The 23072-nt window shown below is 40.3% G+C and overlaps 1 protein-coding gene across 1 annotated transcript in view; it reads left to right on the plus strand.

Annotated features, from left to right (window-relative positions):
• The window catches only part of LOC141128435 (protein phosphatase 1H-like), a 111363-nt gene that overhangs the window by 39534 nt on the left and 48757 nt on the right, over positions 1-23072 (plus strand). The window contains exons 3-5 of the mRNA XM_073615721.1: positions 5485-5620; positions 12379-12696; positions 21966-22078. Of these exons, the coding sequence (XP_073471822.1) occupies positions 5485-5620; positions 12379-12696; positions 21966-22078 (567 nt within the window). The remainder of the gene's footprint in view (positions 1-5484; positions 5621-12378; positions 12697-21965; positions 22079-23072) is intronic.

The following is a 23072-nucleotide window of genomic DNA, read 5'->3' on the forward strand; positions in this document are numbered from 1 at the left end:
TAGGTGTGAACCTAGGGTTAAATCGTATTACATCAACTACTGTGTCTTATCAAGGATGAGCTGGGTATTTATATCATTTGAAATAATATAATTTTTTTTTTTACCTGTGGATCAACTGAAGGAGAATTTGAGGTTCCTAACATCTAGTAAGCTGATAGTAAAATAGTCAAATAGAAATACTTTCAGAAAAATGTTTAGGTTAGGAAAAAAACAGTCATCACACTATAGAGCTGCAGTAGTAAACTTTCTATCTGAAAGCAAGGCCCATCAGACTTCCTTTGTGGGTAGAAGGGAAGCAACATGTAGCTGTACTCGGTATTACACATACAGTCTTGTGACTCTGAGCTAGGAGGCCCGGGATTTTTTTTTAGTAGAACATGTTCCTGTAATTATTAACTTCCCTGCTCTTTGGTTGTAGTATGCAGAATCACCATATCATTTGTGTATTTATATAGCACCGACAGTTTACTCAGCTCTTTACAAAATGTACATTCACATTAGTCTCTGCCCTCAAGGAGCTTCCAATCTAAGGTCCCTACCTCATATGCATACACTGTATATACACAAACAATTTAAACAGGAGACAACCTACCAACATGCCTTTGGAGTGTGGGAAAAAAAGCGGAATATCCAGAGGAAACCCACTCCAGCACAGGGAGAGCATGCAAACTCCATGCAGATCAGGATTTGATTCAGGGATCCTAGTGCCTAAAGGCAGAAGAGCTAACCATTAAGTATCATTAAACCCATAATGTACCTGTGTCAAAACCAGGTACCCGTTCCCCCCCCCCCCCTTCCAAAAGGTGCCAAATGTGGCAGCAGAGGGGGGAGGAGGCAAATAAGTGTTATATGTACACATACTTTGCAAAAGCAAAGACCCTTGAGAATGAAATACTGTTATGCCGCGTACACACGGTCTGACTTTTCGGCTATAAAAGTCCGACGGACGCCGACGGACCAAGTCCGGCGGACAATCCGATCGTGTGTGGGCTTCCCCGGACTTTCAGCGGACTTTTCCAGCCGCAAATCTGATGGACTTTAGATTTGGAACATGCTTCAAATCTTTACGTCGTAACTCTGCCCGACCCAGAAATCCGCTCGTCTGTATGCTAGTCCGACTGACAAAAACCCACGCTAGGGCAGCTATTGGCTACTGGCTATCAACTTCCTTATCACGTACGAATCCGTCGGACTTTTGTGTGATCGTATGTAGGCAAGTCCGTTCGTTAGAAAGTCTGCCAAAAGTCGGTCGAAAGTTTGTCGGACGGGCTGTCGGACTTTTGTAGCCGAAAAGTCCGACCGTGTGTACGCCCCATTAGATGAAATTTTTTTCAATGTCACACCATATTAGCGATATTAGCTCAACTGTTTAATAAACCCGTATTTTAAGTAAGAAATAAACTAAAGTTAATGTTCGGGAAATTTTAGGGATATTAAAAATGTTATATATAACCAGATAGCAAGCAATTGAGCTGCAAGTTTGAAAATCACTTGAAAACTATTGCTAGACTTGCCAGGCTTCACAAGTTTGTTGCACAATTGCAGCAAGTCCACATTGCAGGACTCCAGATCAACTTTCTATGCAAACATTATCTGTGGCAAGTTATCCTTGCTATCTGGGTATGTATATCATTATAGTAAAATATAAACAAAGATGTTATTTAGAGTAAATAGATACCCAACATGTCAAACCTTAAAATAGTGTAAGCCGGTGAGATGTGACAAACCTTCGCTACCTAAAATTGTCCATAGGTGATGCTTTAAAAGCCCTTTACAGTTCATTAGTTTACAGTTAACTTTGAGTGATGGCCCAGAATTATTTCTCTAACCCGACATGTTGGTCTATATGTAATGTATAGCACATTTTTTTGTACGTAGCTAAACCAGACACGTTTTTTTCATTGTTACTATTTATTAGTTTTGTCTTTTTTTTGTGTGTGTGTGACTTTGTCAGTTTCTGGTGAAAAAGAATAGTGGTCAGTTGAGGCCCAGATAGCAAGGATAACTTGCCACAACCTTGAGGCAGTGTTGAATTGTAAGTCTTGTTAACTTCCTGCACATTTTCACTGGCAAGTTGTACACTCGCAGAGCACTTGAAGCACAAGTCCTAGTTTACACTTTTCCAATTTGTAGCAAATTTGCAAGGCAAGACTCTAGGAAGAGTAAAGTTGCAGTGGTGAGTCTACAGCAAGAGCTCTGCAGATCTATACCATGAAAATTCAGCCACAGTGACCCCCTGTGGTGGGATGACTATTGCACAACATAACTGAACCAGAACTTGCAGAATGTTTGCAAAGAAAGTTGATCTGGAGTCCTGCAATGCGGACTTGCTGCAATTGTGCAACAAACTTGTGAAGCCTGACAAGCCTAGCAATAGCTTATTAAGTAATTTTCAAACTTGCAGCTCAATTACTTGCTATCTGTGTTATGGACCCCAGTAAAGCTGATCATGCACAGATCATGTTTGATCATCTTCATCCCCAGTGACAGCAGCCAAGGAATGACAACTCTGAGCCCAGAAGTGATGTAATACTTGTCGCTTCTGGGAAGGTCAATGAACAGAAGCACATTATGCTCCTTCTGCTCTATCCAGTGACACCTGCAATGGCTGTCCTGGACCTGCAGCTGGGATAATCGAGACCAGGATTTATGACAGGCGGTATGTTTGGGTGAGTGTGGAAGTGGTTGGGTGGCTGAAAATCACCTCCATCAGAAAGCCGACAGCTGACAGTGGGCTTGGCAAGCACACAAATACTCCCAACTGTAATTATACTATCTGCTGCTGAGGTAAGCCTAGCTTCGGCAGCGGCAAAAAAAGTTAAAGTGGAACTTGAATGTTTTTCAGGGAACATCTAGAAATGTTCTGTTTCAAACACCGCTGTGTGCATTGACATACATCCTTAGACCCAGTCTGTCCAGAGATTATGGTCACCTCCATAATTTGGACATTTTCACTTGGGGGTGTACTCACGTTTGTTGCCAGCGGTTTAGACATTAAAGTGGTTGTAAACCCTTTACAACCACTTTAACCTACAGGTAAGCCTAGATTAAGGCTTACCTGTAGGTGCTTGAAATATCTCCCAGACCTGCACGGTCTAGGAGATATTTGCAAATCGCCGCAGGGCAATTTCTTCTGCGCATGCGCCGGAGTTAGCAAGGGCACGCTGTGCCGTTTCTAGCTCGGGTCATGCCATTAAAGGCGGCTCCCGCGCACATGCACGGGAGTGATGTCATGCGACTCCAGCCAGTCACGGAGCCAGAGTTCTCAGCCCCGGAAAGAAGGGGGGTGAAGAATGAACGCTCGCTACTAGCGAGGAAGATGGGGACATTGTGGGCTTCTCCTGCAGGTAAGTGTCACATAATGGGCTACTATGCGATGCATAGTAGCCCATTATGCTTTACCTTTGCAGGGAAACAAAGAGGAAGTAACACCCATCAGGGTTTACTTCCTCTTTAATGGCTGTGTGTTGAGTTATTTTGAGGGGACAGCAAATTTACACTGTTATACAAGCTGTACACTCACTACTTTACATTGTAGCAAAGTGTAATTTCTTCATTGTTGTCACATGAAAAGATATAATAAAATATTTACAAAAATGTGAGGGGTGTACTCACAGAAGCTCAAAGGGCAATCCGTCTATACTAATAACTAAACATATTCTCCTTACTGCACAGCCTGCAATGTGGATCTGTGATTAGCAACAATGATTTTAAAGCAGTGTTTCCCAACCTTTTTTCAGTCAAGGCACCCTTTAAAATTCTGCATTATCTTGAGGCACCTTATTCCAAAATGTAGAACACCCAACACTACAGGTGATTTATTCTTACAAAGCATACAGTATATCATTTTGCACACTGGTGCTGACTAGTATTCAATTGTTTCTCTTCTCCATCAGTTTCTCTCCCTCATCCAGCTAATGTGACCCCAGTGCTGATTGGTAGGGACAGGGGAGGGGCAAACAAGGACATCCTCAGGCATCTGATGTCCTCCTCATCATTCCCTGTAGTTGGCCCACACATTTCCCCAAGGTTGTAATGCTGCACAATAAAAGCTTGTGTCTTTGTGTAACAACAAAGGCAGACTTGATCTACCTTTTGGCTTGATAACACTTTTTGGGCAATTTGAGGCAATTTTTAGGCATTTTGCCAAGGCACTCCTGAAGAACCCAGAATGCAACCCAGGGTGCCACAGCACCCCTGTCAAAAAAAGGTTGTTCTAAAGTCTCATCCTGTAGATCTGATGTCAGCTCTTCTTGATTGAAATGTCACAGGTGGTAAAGGATCAGTGTTGGCAGCTACCTCTGCAATCGTTAAAACTACAGTGATGATTATGCCCTATTGCCACAAGTACACTGATTTTCTGTGATTAATTTGTTTAATTAGTCCTGCCACTGAGGCCCCCTTTCACCCATCTATGGCCTACTTCCTACAGATATATTGAAGGGTTCACAAATCTAAATGATTCCTAATATTTTGCTGGTGTCAGTTTATGATTAATCTCTATTTCATTATTTTTTCGAGGAATGATCTACTTGCATGTCACAAAACATACATAAGATTAATCTGTTATACTGATGGGTACAGACAGGCATATTGGAAAAATATGGTTACTCTTAACATGGACAGTAGTAAACACTAGCAAAACTTCAACTTTCACAGAAGATTAACGGAAAGTTAAGCATGTACATAGTACAGATGTGCATTAGTTTACGAACAGTCAATATACCAGTGATCAGGAAATAAAATATATGAATTAATTATGAGGGAAGGAACCACCCAGAGAATGATTTACATCTATAAAGTTGCACATAAAAGCACTCCAATTGTTGTCCCCTGCGATAGCATGAAGATCGGGAAAGGAGAAGGAGGAGAAAGGGGATAGCAGGGCAGGAATAGGGAGGGGGAGGTAGGAAATGAAGAAAAAATAAAGAGAAAGAGGAGGGGGTGAGCCAATGCAGAAACCCATGGTCTTCCTGGATGCTACATAGGCTTTAGGTACATAAAGACCTCCCACAGGAGAGTTTTACAGATATGAGATAAAGTCTGATGAATATCTGAAGTGAGACCATATCGTCCAGGTCATTTACCCAAGCGACCATTTTCTCCAGGTCACATATGGCATTCAGTTCTCAGGGATTGTTCAGTTTACGTCAATATCTGGCAATGACGGACAGTGCTAAGTTAAGAATTGATTTTTCCCAGGCACCAAAGAGAGATTAATCAGTTGGGGGCTGTTTTTGATCTTGTCACCTGCTAGTTTATGATTTATCCCAAGTATTTTATCCAAGAAAGGGAGAATGAGAGGGCACGTACTCCATATGTAAGTCGTGGTACCAGGGGCAGATGAGAATCTCCAGGTGTCCAGGATAGATGAATCTATAGCATGGAGTAATGTGGGGTATATATCTATACCTGCTGGTGTCAGTTTATTGTAAAATGCTTTACTCTTGATTTTTTTTTCCATTTTCTATTTCCCTTATATAGAGTGATTAATGCTGGGAAGAGTCAACACAATGAAGACCAGGCTTGTTGCGAATTTGTGACTGTAGAAGAAAGAGACAGTGGATTAAATAGCAAATGCAATGAATCGGAGAACTCTGATATGCATACAGATACTAAGGTATGTTGCAAACATAAATTATATGGCTGAACTCTCAAGGATTTAAGCTTTTAAATACCAAATATATCTTGATTAAAATTGCTGATAGGTACAAAGCAGAACACATACAGTTAAAAGCTGGGTATCTGATGACCGACATAACTGGACATCCATATCCCTTCTGTACCTTATTTCTTGCATTTTTTTCATAGATCAAAATTCTCAACCTTTTTTATAAATCCCTTCAAGGGCTGGTTCACACCATATGCAATCCAGTGTGTTTTTAATCTGCATTAAAAATGCATGTTCAGTGTTTTTTCTATGTATTCCAATGACCCTAGTTCACACCAGTGCAGTTCACTCCACTGCAGTCAACAAAAATGGAATATGCTACATTTTTTCTGTATGAACCGCATGTGGAGCGCAATAAAACGCATATAAAACACACTGGAATGCATCAAAAATGCACCGGACTGCACATGTCCTGAACTGAGATGAAGGAAAAAGGAGGGGGAAAAAACGCCCCGGAACACATCAAGAACACACATGCAAAAGCACATCCGGAACACAAAAATTGTAGTGTGAACTGGTCCTGAAGCCAAAAATACACCTCTAAATTGTATTTCGTGCCATTGCTTCAGTTAGTGACGTGGGAGTGACGTCACCGCGGCTCCGGCCAATCGCTCCCGGAAATAGCTCCGGGAGCGATGTTGATGGCCCCAACGGTGTACGGGGACTGCTGCAGGCCTTCGATGTAAGGCAAGTATCTCATAATGAGCTAGTATGCTATGCATACTAGCTCATTATGCCTTTTGTCTTGCAGTTTTTTTTGTTTTTGTTTTTTTTTGTGGGTTTACAACCACTTTAAAGTGATGTAAAGTCTCGATGAAAAAAAAAATATTAACAAACATGTCATACTTGCCTCCTCTGTGCAGTTGGTTTTGCACAGAGCAGCCTGGATCCTCCTCTTCTCGGCCCCTTTGCTTCTCCTGGCCCCTCCCTCCTATTGAGTGCCCCCACAGCCAGCGGCTTCCTATGGGGGCACTAGAGCCAAGTCAGAGGGGCTGCGGTTATTCATATAGTCGAAGAAAACAACAGAGGACCCAAACTACCAAGCATCTGCTTTGGGGGGTAGTGCTACATGTGTTAATCCAGTCCTGAGATTAATGCAGCTCTGCCACAAAGAGAAGCCCTATCTAGCAGGACAGAATACCTGATTTTTTTTTTTTCTGCTGCAGTTTAGTAACACCTTCAGGTCTTGTTCTTCCCCCAGTCTGTTACTGAACAGTAGAAGAAAAAAAAATCAGCAGCTCTTTCACTCTGTTCTCCTCACCTATCAACATGTCCCTTTAATAAAACACACAAATAATCCTGCGCTTAGTGAAAAATAGGTAAAGAACTGCTGCACCGCAACCACCTTGTTATCAAGTGTACACATAGAAAAAACATACCAATAATGGGTGTGCTATCCCTTAAAATGCTTATACACAAGTTTTTAAGTTAAAGTGCATGTGCAAATTAATATACAATTAATACAAAAAATCCTGTTACAATGTAGAAATAACACATTGCTGCCCCACAATATCAGTCTCCATAAAGTAGGGCAACATAAGTGCACTATCTCTTTAAATACATATTTTAACATGTGTAATCAATGAAAAGTGCAGCACATAATTTTTAAAAAAAAGTGCATTCGCTGGAAAAGTGCAAAAAAAGTGCTTCAATTAATATTATAAAAGAAACATAAATGAAGTCCAAATAGATGGCCATCCCTTTCTGAGCTTATGAACCCAGAAGGAACATTTCGACTAGACTATTGGAGGGCCATTCAACTTAGTCAAACCTCTGTCCACCCCCACCCCCCCCCCAGGACACCTTCAACCAAATACTTACCACTCTTGAGACTTACTGCTCGGGGGAAGGTGCCCTATCCCACACTCTATCGGCCACGTACCAATTGCTAATTACACTTCCTGAGGGATATCAACTGAAATGCTTTAACATTTTGTAGAAGGAAATCAGGAGTATGCTTTTCCCACAGCAAAGACAAAACACTCTCCACTTTACATATAAATCCTCCGTATGCACAAAGATACAGGAGACTAATTTTTAAATCTTCACCAGATGGTATAATACCCCCCGCGAAACTACAGAAATGTTTACCCTCATCCTCAGACTGTTGCTGGAGATGCCAGAGAGAGTAAGGTACAATACTTCACATATTCTGGTCCTGCCCGAAACTAGATCACTTCTGGAGAACGATCTGCCATGCAACACAAAAGTTTACCGAGCGCCCTATACCAGAAGATCCAGCTTTCTTTCTGCTTAATGCATCCAACATACCGCAAAGAGTCTATAAAAAATCAATAGTTCGCTATCTCCTGGACACGGCCAAAGCATGAATCCCCTTATGCTGGAAATCCACACAACCTCCATCCATAGGACTGTGGCTTAAAAAAGTGGAGGAAATTAACAAAATGGAGGATCTTATCCTCACATCCCGCAATCAAAGAGAACGATATACTAAGACGTGGAAACTCTGATGAAGGGCAGGCCCTGTTTGAGAGCGACATACAACATCAGTGCACCTGTAAGATAGAAGATGGCAGACAGCCGCTTCTCGATCCTAACTATCGACCCTCCCTGCTTGTAAAGTTATCGGGGAGACGCACATTCATCACCTCCTCTGTAACCCTACTTATCCCCCCTCCCCTTCTTGCCCTTTCTCTCCCTCTCTATCCCTTACCCTAGACCCCCACCCAGGCCATTTGACCCTCTCAGTCTTTCTATTGCTCTTTTTTCACTCACCCATTTTGTTTCAAGATTTTTGGACAATTTCTCCAGAAATGGTTTCTAGTACTGTTTTAGACAATTAGAAAAGGCTGAGACGGAGCTCACGCGACCACTTATTACTGCAAATTAAAAGGCAATGGAATAGACTTGTGGTAATTTAGCGTTAAGGGCTTATAACTATAGCTCTCCAAAACCGCTATAAGGAGGTTCCTACAGGTTAAGAGTGATATGTAAGCCTATTACATTATGCTTCTTGGGAACCAATTCATCTGTTCCGAACATAATAGAATGTGTTTATTTACCTTACCTGATGCCTTTATGCTATTTTTATGTAATCTAAGATGTTGTGTCTCGTGTTCTCATGTTTCTTTAAATAAAAGATCTGAAAAAAATAAAGTCCAAATAATGTATGCAATCAGTGCAGTAAACTATCGCAGGGGTGATTATTCCTGGAACTGGTGCACACACAAACTGACACAGGAAGAGAAAAAAAAAGGTGCCTCAGAGCAGCTACACCAAAAGGATCAACACGCTCCTTACCGGATTGTTGGATCCCAATAAGAGACCAATATTTGCATTGCTGCCCCGCAGCCATAAAACTCAGTTTCTGCTAATGGCATCTCTCTTGCTCCAGGATGTGTATATGGGTAAAACATGGAAGGAACCACCATAGTGCAGTATCGTATAAAATATCAAATTTATTTAAGCAAAGACACTTACACAGTGGATTAAAACAGTCTTAGCGAATACAAAAACCACAGCTCAGGGATCAGCCGGTGTGAGTGGTGACGTCATGTGTACGGCCCCACCCAATACATTCGTTCAGCAACACAACTGACACACACAGGCTCCTTGTACTGTTTTTCCGGCTCCTAGTCTAAAAACTCTTGCACAGGGGCTACAAAAGGGGCTGACACATGTAAAGATCAGGTGCTTACACTGCTTGCATTTAAAAGAATGTAATAGTTTATTAATTAATACTGTGCTGCATTAATTTGTGTATTCATTTAAACCAATATCAACAATTAGTAGATAGACTGATGTTGTTCTGTATGCCTAAGGTGGATGTAAACCCTCACATATACCCAGTGAAGTGAACAGCCTCATATAAACAGAGATGAGTCAAATCCTCCTACATAAGTTTTACATATATATCTGCTGTCTTCAGCTTTCTACATTCTTTGGAAAGTTCACATCGTGTTTGAAATTTTACTTCCTGTTTCAGCAGTGGGTGTGGAGTCTGGGCATACACTGTGTAAGCTGATTGGGGAAAGGCACACACCCCCACTCCACATAGGCAGAGGGCTGAATAAACTTGCAGAGCTGTACTATGAATAGATAAGCTCTCTGCTTATCTGTCTTTAAGCAACCTCCCCAACACAAATTTCCACCTGCTTTTATCTCCTGTGTCGGAGAACTTGTCAGAAGTTTTCATGCTGATAACAGAGGAATGGAGCGGCAGAGACATACAGCACTCAGAGCTTTGGAGAGAGGTAAGTAAAAAATACAGATATGTGTGCCTAGGTCAGATTTCATGAATGGGGTTTACAACCACTTTTACTGAAAATCACATCTTAAACATAGGTAGAAATGTGGGCAGCTAAACATGTACACACATTTCACGTAAAAGTTGCATTTGGCTCAGCCTGTTCCACATCCTTGGCATCCAAAGTGGCCAGTGAAGCTATCCATCACTAAGGTAACCAATAGGAGGCTTTGAAAGCAGGGGTGGGTATAAGCTTGACTTTTACTCGAAAAGTCAAGATATGCACATACAGTGCCTTGAAAAAGTATTCATACCCCTTGACATTTTCCAAATCTTGTCATGTTTTTGTCAAAAATGTAAATGTATTTTATTGGGATTTTATGTGATAGACCAGCACAAAGCATCACATAATGTGGAAGGGAAATGATAAATGATTTTCCAAATGTTTTATAAATAAATATCTGAAAAGTGTGGCATGCATTTGTATTCAGCCCCCTTTACTCTGATACCCCTAACTAAAATCTAGTGGAACCAATTGCCTTCAGAAGTCACCTATTTAGTAAATAGAGTCCACCTGTGTGTAATTTAATTTCAGTATAAATATAGCTGTTCTTTGAAGCCCTCAGAGGTTTGTTAGAGAACCTTCGTGAACAAACAGCATCATGAAGGCCAAGGAACACACCAGACAAGACAGGGATAAAGTTGTGGAGAAGTTTCAAGCAGGGTTAGGTTATAAAAAAAAAATATATCCCAAGCTTTGAACATCTCACGGAGCACTGTTCAATCCATCATCTGAAAATAGAAAGAGTATGACAAAACTGCAAACCTACCAAGACATGACCGTCCACCTAAACCGAAAGACCGGGCAAGGAAAGCAATAATCAGAGAAGTAGCCAAGAGGCCCATGGTAACTCTGGAGGAGCTGCAGAGATCCACAGCTCAGGTGGGAGAATCTGTCCATAGGGCAACTATTAGTCGTGCACGCCACAAATCTGGCCTTTGTGGAAGAGTGGCAAGAAAAAAAGCCATTGTCGAAAGAAAGCCATAAGAAGTCCCATTTGCAGTTTGCAAGAAGCCATGTGTGGTAAACAGCAAACATATGGAAGAAGGTGCTCTGGTCAGAGAAGACCAAAATTGAACTTTGTGGCCTAAAAGCAAAACACTGCACATCACCCTGAACACACCAACCCCACCGTGAAATATGGTGGTGGAAGCATCATGTTGTGGGGATGCTTTTCTTCAGCAGGGACAGGGAAGCTGGTCAGAGTTGATGGAAAGATGGATGGAGCAAAATACAGGGCAATCTTAGAAGAAAACCTGTTATGCCATGTACACACAAGAGCGGAATGTCCAACAGAAAAAGTCAGACGGAAGCTATTCATCGTATATTCCGATCGTGTGTATGCCTCATCTGACTTTTTTTTTTAGAAAATTCTGACGGACCTAGAAATAGAACATGTTCTAAATATTTCACCAAACCAATTCCTATCGGGAAAACCACTCGTCTGTATGCTGTTCCGACGGACCAAAAATGACGCATGCTCTGAAGCAAGTACGAGACGGAAGCTATTGGCTACTGGCTATTGAACTTCCTTTTTCTAGTCCTGTTGTACGTGTTGTACGTCACAGCGTTCTTGACGGTCGGACTTTGGTCGGACTTTGGTTTGACCATGTGTAGGCAAGACCGCTTGAATGGAATTCCGTCGGAGTTCCATCTGAAAAACCTTCAGAGTTTATTCCGACTGCAAAACCGGTCATGTGTACAGGGCATTAGAGTCTGAAAAAGAATTGAGACTGGGGCGTAGGTTTACCTTCCAGCAGAACAATGACCCTAAACATACAGCCAGAGCTACAATAGAATGGTTTAGATCAAAGCATATTCATGTGTTAAAATGGCCCAGTCAAAGTCCAGACCTAAATCCAATTGAGAATCTGTGGCAAGGCTTGAAAATTGCTGTTCACAGACGCTCTCCATCCAATCTGACAGAGCTTAGGCTATTTTGCAAAGAAGAATGTGCAAAAATGTGACTCTCTAGATGTGCAAAGCTGGTAGAGACATCTCCAAAAAGACTTGCAGCTGTAATTGCAGCGAAAGGTGGTTCTACAAAGTATTGACTCAGGGGGGCTGAATACAAATGCATGCCACACTTTTCATGTATTTATTTGTAAAAAAGTTTGAAAAACATTTATCATTTCCTATCACTTCTTAATTATGTGCCACTTTGTGTTGGTCTATCACATAAAATCCCAATAAAATACATTTATGTTTTTGTCTGTAACATGAAAAAATGTAGAAAGTTTCAAAGGGTGTGAATACTTTTTCAAGATACTGTAAATGCAACTGACTTTATCTCCCGAATCTTCTATTGATTTAACTTGTACATTTCACTGAAGTAAACCTCCTGAGTATGTATTTTCACTCAGCTTGGGTCAAATATATTATAAGGGTATATTTCTACATGCCTTGTTAATTCATTTCTTTTGTGTTTGCATACTTTAGATCAGCAATGGATTATCTTTCTATTACTGGGGACTTTTTGATGGTCACGCAGGATATGGATGCTCTTTGACAGCATCAAGGCTTCTTCACCTTCACATTCGTGATCAGCTAAGAGACCTTGTGCATATTCTCCAACAACCTACAATTGCTGCTCCTCTGTGTCTAGAAAGTGACACAAGGAGTGAGAGTGCTTCAAATACACCGACTCAGGAGAAAACAGAACCCCCTCTAGAGACTGCATTACGTTTCCACCTTGAAAAACAAGTATTTCCTGAAAGTCTTGTAATTGGTGCACTGGAAAATGCTTTCAGGCAAATGGTGAGTAGATAGATCCAGGCTGACATTTGCATTGAATAATGTTACTGTACGTTATCTGAAATATCATTTTTGAAAATGCAATTGTCAGGCAACACTCATTGCAGTCATACTGTCAGGTTCATTAGCAATAGTTCATTCATTGCTTTCATATTACAATACTGCCTATTTATTGCCACCAGAGAAGTTGAAAATTTGCCTCTATACATTCTCAGCATTATCCTTTGGCCCAGGAATAGTTTTTCTCTATAGTGTTTTTGAACAACCATTTGTTTTAGGACTAGATTGTTCATTATTAAGTTAAAGTGGTTGTAAAGGCAAACATTTTTTTACCTTAATGCACTCTCTGCATTAAGGTACAAAACCTTTCCCAAGCTGCTCCCCCCAGCCCCCCTTAAACAATTTCCTGAGACCGATCTCAATGCAATGCTGTGCCTGTCTATAGCAGCTCTTCTCCCCTCTCTTCTCACAAGAAACTTGGCAGCAGCAGGAAATGGCTCCTGCTGCAGTGAGTCAAATCCTGTAAGAAGGGAGCAGGGCTGAGCCACATTGTGTATGTCTATGGATTTACTCAGCCAAGCTCGGGATAGAACCCACGTGAGTGCCCCATAGCAAGCGGATTGTTATGGGGGGACTTGTATAAGAGGAGGAGCCAAGATTGCTGGCGAGAGACCCCAAAAGAGGAGGTTTGGGACCACTGTGTGCACAGAGCAGCTAAGTGTAACACGTTTATTATTTTTGGGAAAAAATAATCTTTACAACTGTTTTAATATTTACAATGCTATTAGCATTACTGAGAATGGTACATTGGGGATGCAACCAATACCAGTATTTCAACCCAAAAAAACTAATTAGATCCAAAAAGTAAATGATTCCACCTTAAAGGAATGGTAACTAAGTAAGGTACCATTACCCTGAACCCAAAACTCAAACACTGTGAACTTTAGTGTAACCCATAGCCTAAATATTAACCTAAATATCTACACACTAGTGGTGCTTCAGGTTTTGGCATAAGAATCTTGGCTTTAGAACAAGTGACCATAACACATATGCTGTAAAATATCCCCAACACTAAAACACCCCCTAGCAACCCCCTTCATACCTAAATTGACCCCTAAAAGGAGTCTTTACCACGTAACCTGCCCCAACACCTAACCTCTCCCGACCTGGCTCTTATGCTTAACCAAACCCTTAAAGGAGTACAGCCAAAGCTAGTTTGGCTGTACTTCTTCTATGGATCACAGGTGTGCAGTTCGTTGTGCACTCCTGTAACCCGTTTTGAGCAGACAGTGGGCTGAAGCCGGCTGTCAGCTGACATCAGAGATGGTCCAGGTTTGAGAAAGATCACGACCATATGGTTGGGATCTGCCCAGGAGCCTGAACAGGAACCTGGCTCAGCCTCTCAGCAAGCTGCTGAGAGCCTGAGACAGCTGCTCCAGTGAGCTTGAGAGGATGGAAGAGCAGACAGTGGGAGGGAGATGGGCGGAGCCTAGCGGAGCAGACATGCATTGTTAGAGCTCCGCACCGCTGAGGAGAGAAGAGAAGGACAAAGCGGAGCCTGCAGGCTCAAAAGGTATCCATTTGAACCTTTTTGCCCCAGGGAACAAACTGTGAAAGTTTGGGCAGGAAATATGGTACTGAGAGGAAACCGTGGCAGAAATAAAAATCACCTCACAAAGAGCTCACAGGCACTCACTGCAACTAAAGCAGCTCCAGTCACCTCACAATATACAGCATCAGGGCGCTCTCACAGACAGAAAATGTCACAGCAAGACTCTCCATTTGAGTCAGATACAGAACAAATCCTCTCACAAACTTCTCCACAAGCCTCCTCAGCATCCCCAATAATATTATTACAATTTGAAAAGATGCTTCATAAGGCTTTAAAACAAACCTCAGACCAAATAACAAAAAGCCTAACCAAAGAAATAAGAGAGCTGGGAAACCGCACCGCAGACTTAGAAATAAAAATGGATGAAATTGAAATTACAACCCAAGTAAATATAACAGAATTGGAACAATTAAAAGAAGAGAATTTAATACTTCAAACTAAGCTCGAAGATTACGAAAATAGAGCCAGACGTTCAAACTTGCGCATAAGGGGAATACCTGAAACTGTGACAGACCTGCAATCTACTATTACTGCTCTATTACAAGAACTAAAGCCAGATATCCCTATTGAACGTTTAGAACTGGACAGAGTACACAGAGCCCTCACAGCCAAAAAGAAAGATGGACCCCCACGTGATATAATCACAAAATTTCATTATTACAGAATGAAAGAACAAATACAAATTGCTGCAAGAGAAAAAAAGGAACTTAATTTTCAAGGACACAATTATCAAATTTTTGCTGACCTATCCCAACTTACTATTACTAAAAGACGATCCATGAAACCCCAACTAATGGAACTGCAACGCCACAACATTATGTATCAATGGGGCTTCCCCTTTTCAGTCAGATTTAACTACCAAGGTACAATTTACAGAAGCAGATCAGCAGATGATCTACAACAAACCCTTTTAAAATTAAATCTGACAGAACCCACAAGCAGCAACTCTCCCACACGCAGAAGAATGGCATCATCTTCACCTTCAGGCAGCACCCAGAAAATTCCAGAACAAAATGGGAATCATCATTCTCACAAAAGAGGCCGTTATGCCACATCATCCATGGACCAAGAAGATTCAATGGACTGACATCCTAATTCCTGATATCTCTTCATTTATTATACTAAGAAATGGTTCTCTATAAAAAACCTGCATTTATAACTGAATGTAACTGCATTCTGATAGTCACACACTGTATGGGATCAAGTTACATTCCAGTTATATTTCTTATTACTTCTGATTCATATAGCCTTAGAATATATAAGTGAAATAAGGAAATTCTTGTTCAGTTATATATTATCAGGTAATAACAATAGATTTATTACTTTTTAGGACAAATATTTTCAATAATCCAGAAGTAATGGAAGCTTTTTCTTTCTTTTCTTAAAACAAATATATTATTACCTAACTAGTTCCTAGAATTATGTTTTTGTTCTAATCTGAAGCAATACAACCTCAATTTTATGAGTTAACATATCTAAACAGTTACATATGAATAAAATATGTAATTGTTTACTCTAAAAGGGTTAAAATCCCAAAATAATTCAAACTATCTTCATCAATACCAAAGTTATTAACAGTACCTTTCTAACTGAATTATTTAGCCTAGGGCAAGACTAACCATATACAACCACCCTGGAATAAATAATTTCAACAAAAACTATATTCTGCACTCCAATTAATGAAACATCATTTTGATGTCTTTTGACATAGCACTTCTCTCCTGTAAGCGGAAGATCCGTGTACCCCCATTAGCCCTCCTCATTATTCTCCTAACCATATTATGTGGGAGTGTGACGAAGGCACTTATTCCCCTGAGAGAGATATTTATTCTCTTTCACGGGTAAATTGTGATTACTTGCAAAAAATCATTTATACAATGTATCATCTAATCTCATATGTTTTTTGTTTACTCTTTACTCCAGAATTCACTGGTTTCTTTTCTATCTATTCATCTCTTCAGTCCACACAGGTTGATCTGCGCAGTCAGCTCTGCATAACAAAAAGTAAGTCAAAACTATTTGATCTGTTGCCATGGCACCACTGAATATACTTTCCCTGAATGTTCAGGGAATAAATGTCCCTCAAAAAAGGACCAAAGCCTTCCGTACTTTCCATAACAAGAAGGCTCACATAGTATGCCTCCAAGAAACACACTTCACCAAAGATTCTACTCCAAAATATATTTCTCCTTTTTATCAACAAATTTACACGGCTTCTGCCTGTACCAAGCAAAGGGGAACTCTAATTGCATTTCACCGATCCACACCATTCACCTTATCATCAGAAATTAAAGACCCAGAAGGTAGATACCTGATACTCATGGGTTATATAATGGATACAGCAATCACGGTGATTTCCTACTACGCTCCTAACAAACAACCTACACCATTCCTCTCACATATATTACAAGTGATTAATACACACAAAATAGGAACAGTGATAATGTGTGGGGATTCAAACCAGGTCCTCCTCCCATTTCTAGATAAATCACCTTTTACACCATCCAAAATAACCTCTAGATTACCTTTTTCTCAACTTCTTTCCAAATACAATCTGGTAGATTCGTGGAGAGAAAGTAACCCAATGAAAAAGAAATTCACTTATTTCTCGCACCCTCATCAAACCTTCACCAGAATAGATCATATTTTTCTAACAATAGGAATGATACCAGAAATTATTGCATCAGATATAATTCCGATTCCGTGGTCTGACCATAATGCAGTATACACTACTATAGCCTCAACCATACCAAAAGCGCATGACCCAACGTGGTACTTACCGGACATAATGCTCAAACACCCACTACATCAGATGGCCATTGAACAAGCTTTAAAGGAATACATATCAATTAATAATACAACAGACATCTCCCCAATAACACTGTGGGAAGCTCATAAGCCTGTCTTGCGTGGTACAATACAAAGACAAATGGCACTATTTAAACGGGAACGCAAAAATCTAGCAAAAAAACTAGAACTCAATTTTAATGCAGCCTACATATCATTTCAAGATAATCCATCTCAGAGTACAAAATCTCATCTGGAAAAATCTAGATTGGAATACGATCTATTTCTCACTGAGTCAGTTGATAAATCCCTCAAACGCTCCAAACACAATTTCTACATGAATACAAACAAACCAGGTACATATTTGGCTCGGGCATTAAATTCAACTAACAAATCTTTCAAACCAATACGTTTGAAATTATCAAAAAGTGTTTACACTTGTAATCCAGTTAAAATAGTCCATAAATTTCACTCACATCTCGCAACTTTATACAAGACAAACAATGAATTTAATCCTACAGAGGCTGAATCCTTCTTCTCAAAAATAACCTTACCTGAGTTATCTCAGAATCAAAAAAGCAGTTTGGATGAGCCTATAACTATAGATGAAGTTGCTAACGCCATAAAAGACCTAAAACTTAACAAAAGACCAGGCCCAGACGGCTACTCGGCTTTATACTATAAAACATTCTCAGAAATACTCTCTCCCATTCTCACTGAAAGTTTTAACAAACTTCTAGATGGACATTCTTTTCGGCAAGAAACACTAATGGCAATTGTTTGTATGATCCCAAAACCCCTTTCTGATGATACTTCCTGTGTGAATTATCGGCCTATCTCTCTGTTAAACCTCGATATTAAATTATTAGCAAAAATAATAGCAAAACGCCTCAATAGCATTATAGGAAAATTAATACATAGAGATCAAGTAGGCTTCATGCCAAATAGACAGGCAGGCGATAATATACGCAGGGCAGTGTTATTGGCACATATTGCTAAAAAACGGAAAATCCCTTTATGTTTTCTATCTCTCGATATTAAGAGGGCATTTGACACAGTATCCTGGCAATATATGCAATATTCATTACAAAAATGGGGTTTTGGACCCCACTTTTTAACATGGATCAAAGCATTATATAATAAACCCAAAGCCTATATAAAATATGCTGGATACAAATCTGAAGCCTTTAATATCGAAAGAGGTACCCGACAGGGTTGCCCATTATCTCCCTTATTATTTGCCCTTATACTCGAACCCATGGCCCAATACATCAGAACAAACCAAACTATAACTGGCATTGAAGTAGGAGGTATTACACACAAATTATGTATGTTTGCAGACGATATATTACTTTTTCTATCATCACCACAGGTCTCTGGTCCTAACTTATTACCAGCTCTTGATGGATTTGCAGCCCTATCCGGCCTTATGATTAATCCTAAGAAATGCCTAGTGCTTAATATTTCACTCACAAACATGGAATTGATCCCGGCTAGGGCTGCACTCCCATTCACATGGGCAGAAAAATCAATCCCATATCTTGGAATTCATTTAACAGCATCTCATTCTGACTTATTCTCAACCAGTTATCCTCCTGTATTAAGACAGATCACAAATCTAATAAAACAATGGTCGCAACTTCCTTTATCCTGGATAGGGAAGATTAATGCAATCAAAATGACTATTCTACCCAAATTGCTTTATCTATTCAGAGTCCTCCCTATTCCAATTCCTTCCTATTTTTTGAGAATAGTACAAAAAAGAGCAACTTCGTTTATATGGGGCTCTTCTAAACCACGTATACCTATACACACACTACATCTTCCCAAAAATAAAGGAGGCCTGGGATACCCTAATTTTACTAACTACTACAGAGCAGCACATTTGGCCAGTCTGTCCAAATACCATGCAAAACAGGAAATCCCATTATGGGTATTTATAGAGGCTTCAGAAAATGACCCTCTATTAATATCAAATTTATTATGGCTTGATCCTAAAGACCTCTTTAAAATTCATAATCCCATAACTAAACACTTCTTATCTCTCTGGGATAAACTTAAAACCAAATATCAGTTACAATCTCCACACAGTCCTCTCCTTTCTTTTATCAGAAATCCGGCCTTTTATCCGGCATGGATCTACCCAAATTCTTTTAAAGCTTGGACAACATCAGGCATTCAGACACTAAATGACTTCATAGCATCTAAATCATTCCTTTCATTCCCATCGCTTAGAGAAAAATATGATCTACCAAACTCTGAGATATTTAGATATCTCCAAATCAAAAATTTCTATACACCATTCCTAAAGGGGGATACACCATTATCCCAATTATCCATTTTTGAATCAATCAATCTTACGTTCAGAGGTGGGAGGAGGACCTGGGACGAACTTTAGAAGACACGGACTGGTCTAACATATGGCTCACATCTAAGTCATCTTCACCCAACATCTTAGCACTGGAGACAAATTATAAAGTCCTAACTCACTGGTACCTTGTACCCGCTAGAGTGGCAAAATATTCACCTAATACCTCAGCTCTTTGTTTTCGAGGATGCCCAGAAATAGGCACATATTTACACATATGGTGGACGTGCCCAGTAATCCAAACCTTCTGGAAGGAAGTCTTCGTGATTGCATCTAAAATATTTTAAAAAATAATACAACCAGATCCATATTTAACTTTACTTAATCTAAAACCGGAATGGTTAACACTCTCTCAATTCAAACTTATGATCCAACTAATAACGGCTGCAAAACAAACAGTGGCCAAGGCATGGAAATCTCCTACATTGGTACTAGCAGAAACAATTCACAGAATGAATAATACAATGTCCCATGCTAAGATGGTAGCCATCGATCAAAATCAAATTCCAAAATTTGAAAAACTTTGGCATCCTTGGATAAAACAATAGTTCCTGTCAAACTTCAATGACTCTGTCCTGTTGCCATGGTAACAGATTAAATGACTTACAGAGACACCCATTCTAAGGCTTCAAAGAGAACTAAAAAGAATAATAAACTGACGAGCGGGACAACCTTGTGGACCATACCTCTACCTTTCAACCCTTTTTCTTCTTTCTCTTTCCTTTTCTCCACCTTACGATTAAAGCTCATTATCAGAATTTATTTGACCTATATACACTCTACTTGTAAACAATATGTATAGTAGGTATAAATCATTTAAATACCTACAAAAGTAACTAAGGAAATGATATATATCTTTAATTTAGGTTTACGTGAACCCAATGTTTAATATTTGAAATTTCATGATATTTACCTATATAAACCCTACTGTAAAACAATGAGCTTACTTTATAGATCCTTGTAAACTTACTTTATGTATCTTTATAACATTGTATACTCAATAAACTTCTTTTGACAAGGAAGAGCAGACAGTGGTGACTGACATTCACCAGCTCTCTGCTTATGGAGCCATGAGAACTGAGCAATCAGCGGTGTTTGATTGCTCAGTCCTCAGACTTAGAGCCAGCAGGGGACAGATGCAGCATTGGACCAATGCTGCATCCACCTAGGTAAGTATAATTAAAAAAACAAAAAAAAAACTCAGCTTCTCTTTCAATGTAAGCCCTCAATGCTGAATCCTAAACCCCCAACACTTAAAGCGGACCTTCAGTCATTTTTTCATCTTTCCATCTATTAAATCTTCTGCCCTTGTTGTATTAACTTTGTATAGTAAAACATTTTTTTTCTGCAAGTAAATTCCCTATACGGCCCACTTCCTCTTTCTTGTTTGGTCATTTGCCTAAGCTTATGACATCATGCACAGCTCTCTCTCTCACTCTCATGAGAGTTTGCCAGGAAGAGAGGGGGATGAGTCATAAGAGGGCCAATGAGAGCTGCAGAGCTGGAGGTGTGCCTCTGTGTGTCTGTGCAAATCCAGGAAGTGAACAGGCAGTAGCTTCAGTGGCCCACAGTTAAAATGGATGCAGCCAGACTCAGTGGAGGGAGATTTCTGCAGCATATTTGGCAAGTACAGAATCACAGTATATATAAAATAATATGCAAAGTAGTTGGAGGGAAGCTTCAGAATGGCAAAAGATGTTTTTATTTTACATTATATGAGCAGACTGCAGTTCCTCTTTAACCTTCCTGCTGTCCCTTAACCCTTCTTGTCTAAGCCTGAAACTAACCTAACCCCTAAACTAAGATAACCTTTCCTTCTGCCTGAACATTTCATCCTGTGATAGACACCTCTGTGCCAAAGGTACACAGTGCCCATGCAGAATACACAGTTAATCTTTTAGTGCTGAAAACCTGGTTTCACTATATAATGCTAAAGCCTAATTTGAGCAAAAATAATTTTGACACAATAAGGAAGAGTTTACATTTTATTTTTGTTTGTGACCCATCTTCTGAGCAGGGCCCTCTTAATCCTCTTGTATTTTATTGTATTGTAACTGTATTGTCTCCCTTTTATATTTTAAAGCGCTGCATAAACTGTTGGCGCTATATAAATCCTGTATAATAATATTAATATCAGAACAGAAAGACGCAGACAGCAGCAAAACATTTCAGACATTCGAAGCCTTCATCATTCTATTAAAATGTGTTTGTTTTTGTCTGCCTTCCCGTCCAAGATGTTTTCCATCATTATCTGTCTCAATAAGAAATGCAGGGAACTTTAAGCTTGAGCTATTAGGCTCTGTAAACATAAGGCGTTGTCAACAGAACAGCAAGAATAGACAGGTAAGTCTAACCTAGGGCTGCAAAAAAAATACAAAATATTCAGATGCAATATTTCATATTTTCCTGAAAGAAAAAGAAAACGTTGTACATTACTGTTAAGGGTTCACACCTCTACCAACTTCCTGTCATTAATATGTTTTATGTTTGTCTTTTTAATTACAGGATGAACAAATTGAAAAAGAGAGAATCTCAAATAGTATAGAAGGAGGCTGCTGTGCACTTGTTGCAATTTGTTTGCTGGACAAACTGTATGTAGCCAATGCTGGGGACAGCAGGTATGATTTATTTAAAACTGTGAAGGCTGAATAAAGGCAGGGCTATCCGTTTCTCCTTAGAAGTCACAAGAACATCCACGCAATGGGGCTGATTTCCGAAAGGCAAATTAGACTGCATTGTTAATTTAGATGACGAAAATATTTTTGTCATTTTTGTCAGCTCCATGTTTCCAGTGACGAAAACTAAACGAAAATTACCCCAAACTTTTATCAATTGACGAAAACTATGATGCAAATCAATTCCAATTTTCGGCAATGAAAATATGAGGGAGGGACGATTAACCACGTGAACTCTGCCTATAAAGCCAGTAAAACTCTTTCACTTCCCAGCAAGCAAGGTAGCAACCGTAGTGTGCTTAGTGGTGTGGCATGCACAGTGCAGCATTACAGGCCTCCTCAGACAAATCTCCTGAGCATTGTGCAGCATTTACAGGCCTCCTGAGAGTCCGGACCGTCAAGCGTACTGTGTGTAGCATTAATACAGGCCCTCTCAGACACATGACCGTCCAGAGGACTGTGTGCACAATTACAGACTTCCTCATACAACCGTCCAGAGCTTTGTGCACATTACAGGCCTCCTCAGACCACTGTCCAGAGCACTGTGTGCATTAGAGGCCTCTTTGGACCACTGTCCAGAGCACTGTGTGCATGAGAGGCCTCTTTAGACCACTGTCCAGAGCACTATGTGCATTAGAGGCCTCTTCAGACCACTGTCCAGAGCACTGTGTGCATTAGAGGCCTCCTTAGACCACTGTCCAGAGCACTGTGTGCATGAGAGGCCTCCTTAGACCACTGTCCAGAGCACTGTGTGCATGAGAGGCCTCCTTAGACCACTGTCTAGAGCACTGTGTGCATTAGAGGCCCCCTCAGACCACTGTCCAGAGCACTGTGTGCATTAGAGGCCCCCTCAAACCACTGTCCAGAGCACTGTGTGCATTAGAGGCCCCCTCAGACCACTGTCCAGAGCACTGTGTGCATTAGAGGCCCCCTCAAA

The sequence above is a fragment of the Aquarana catesbeiana genome, linkage group LG02 (assembly GCF_042186555.1).
Source record: "Aquarana catesbeiana isolate 2022-GZ linkage group LG02, ASM4218655v1, whole genome shotgun sequence".
In the NCBI taxonomy this organism is placed as follows: domain Eukaryota; kingdom Metazoa; phylum Chordata; class Amphibia; order Anura; family Ranidae; genus Aquarana; species Aquarana catesbeiana.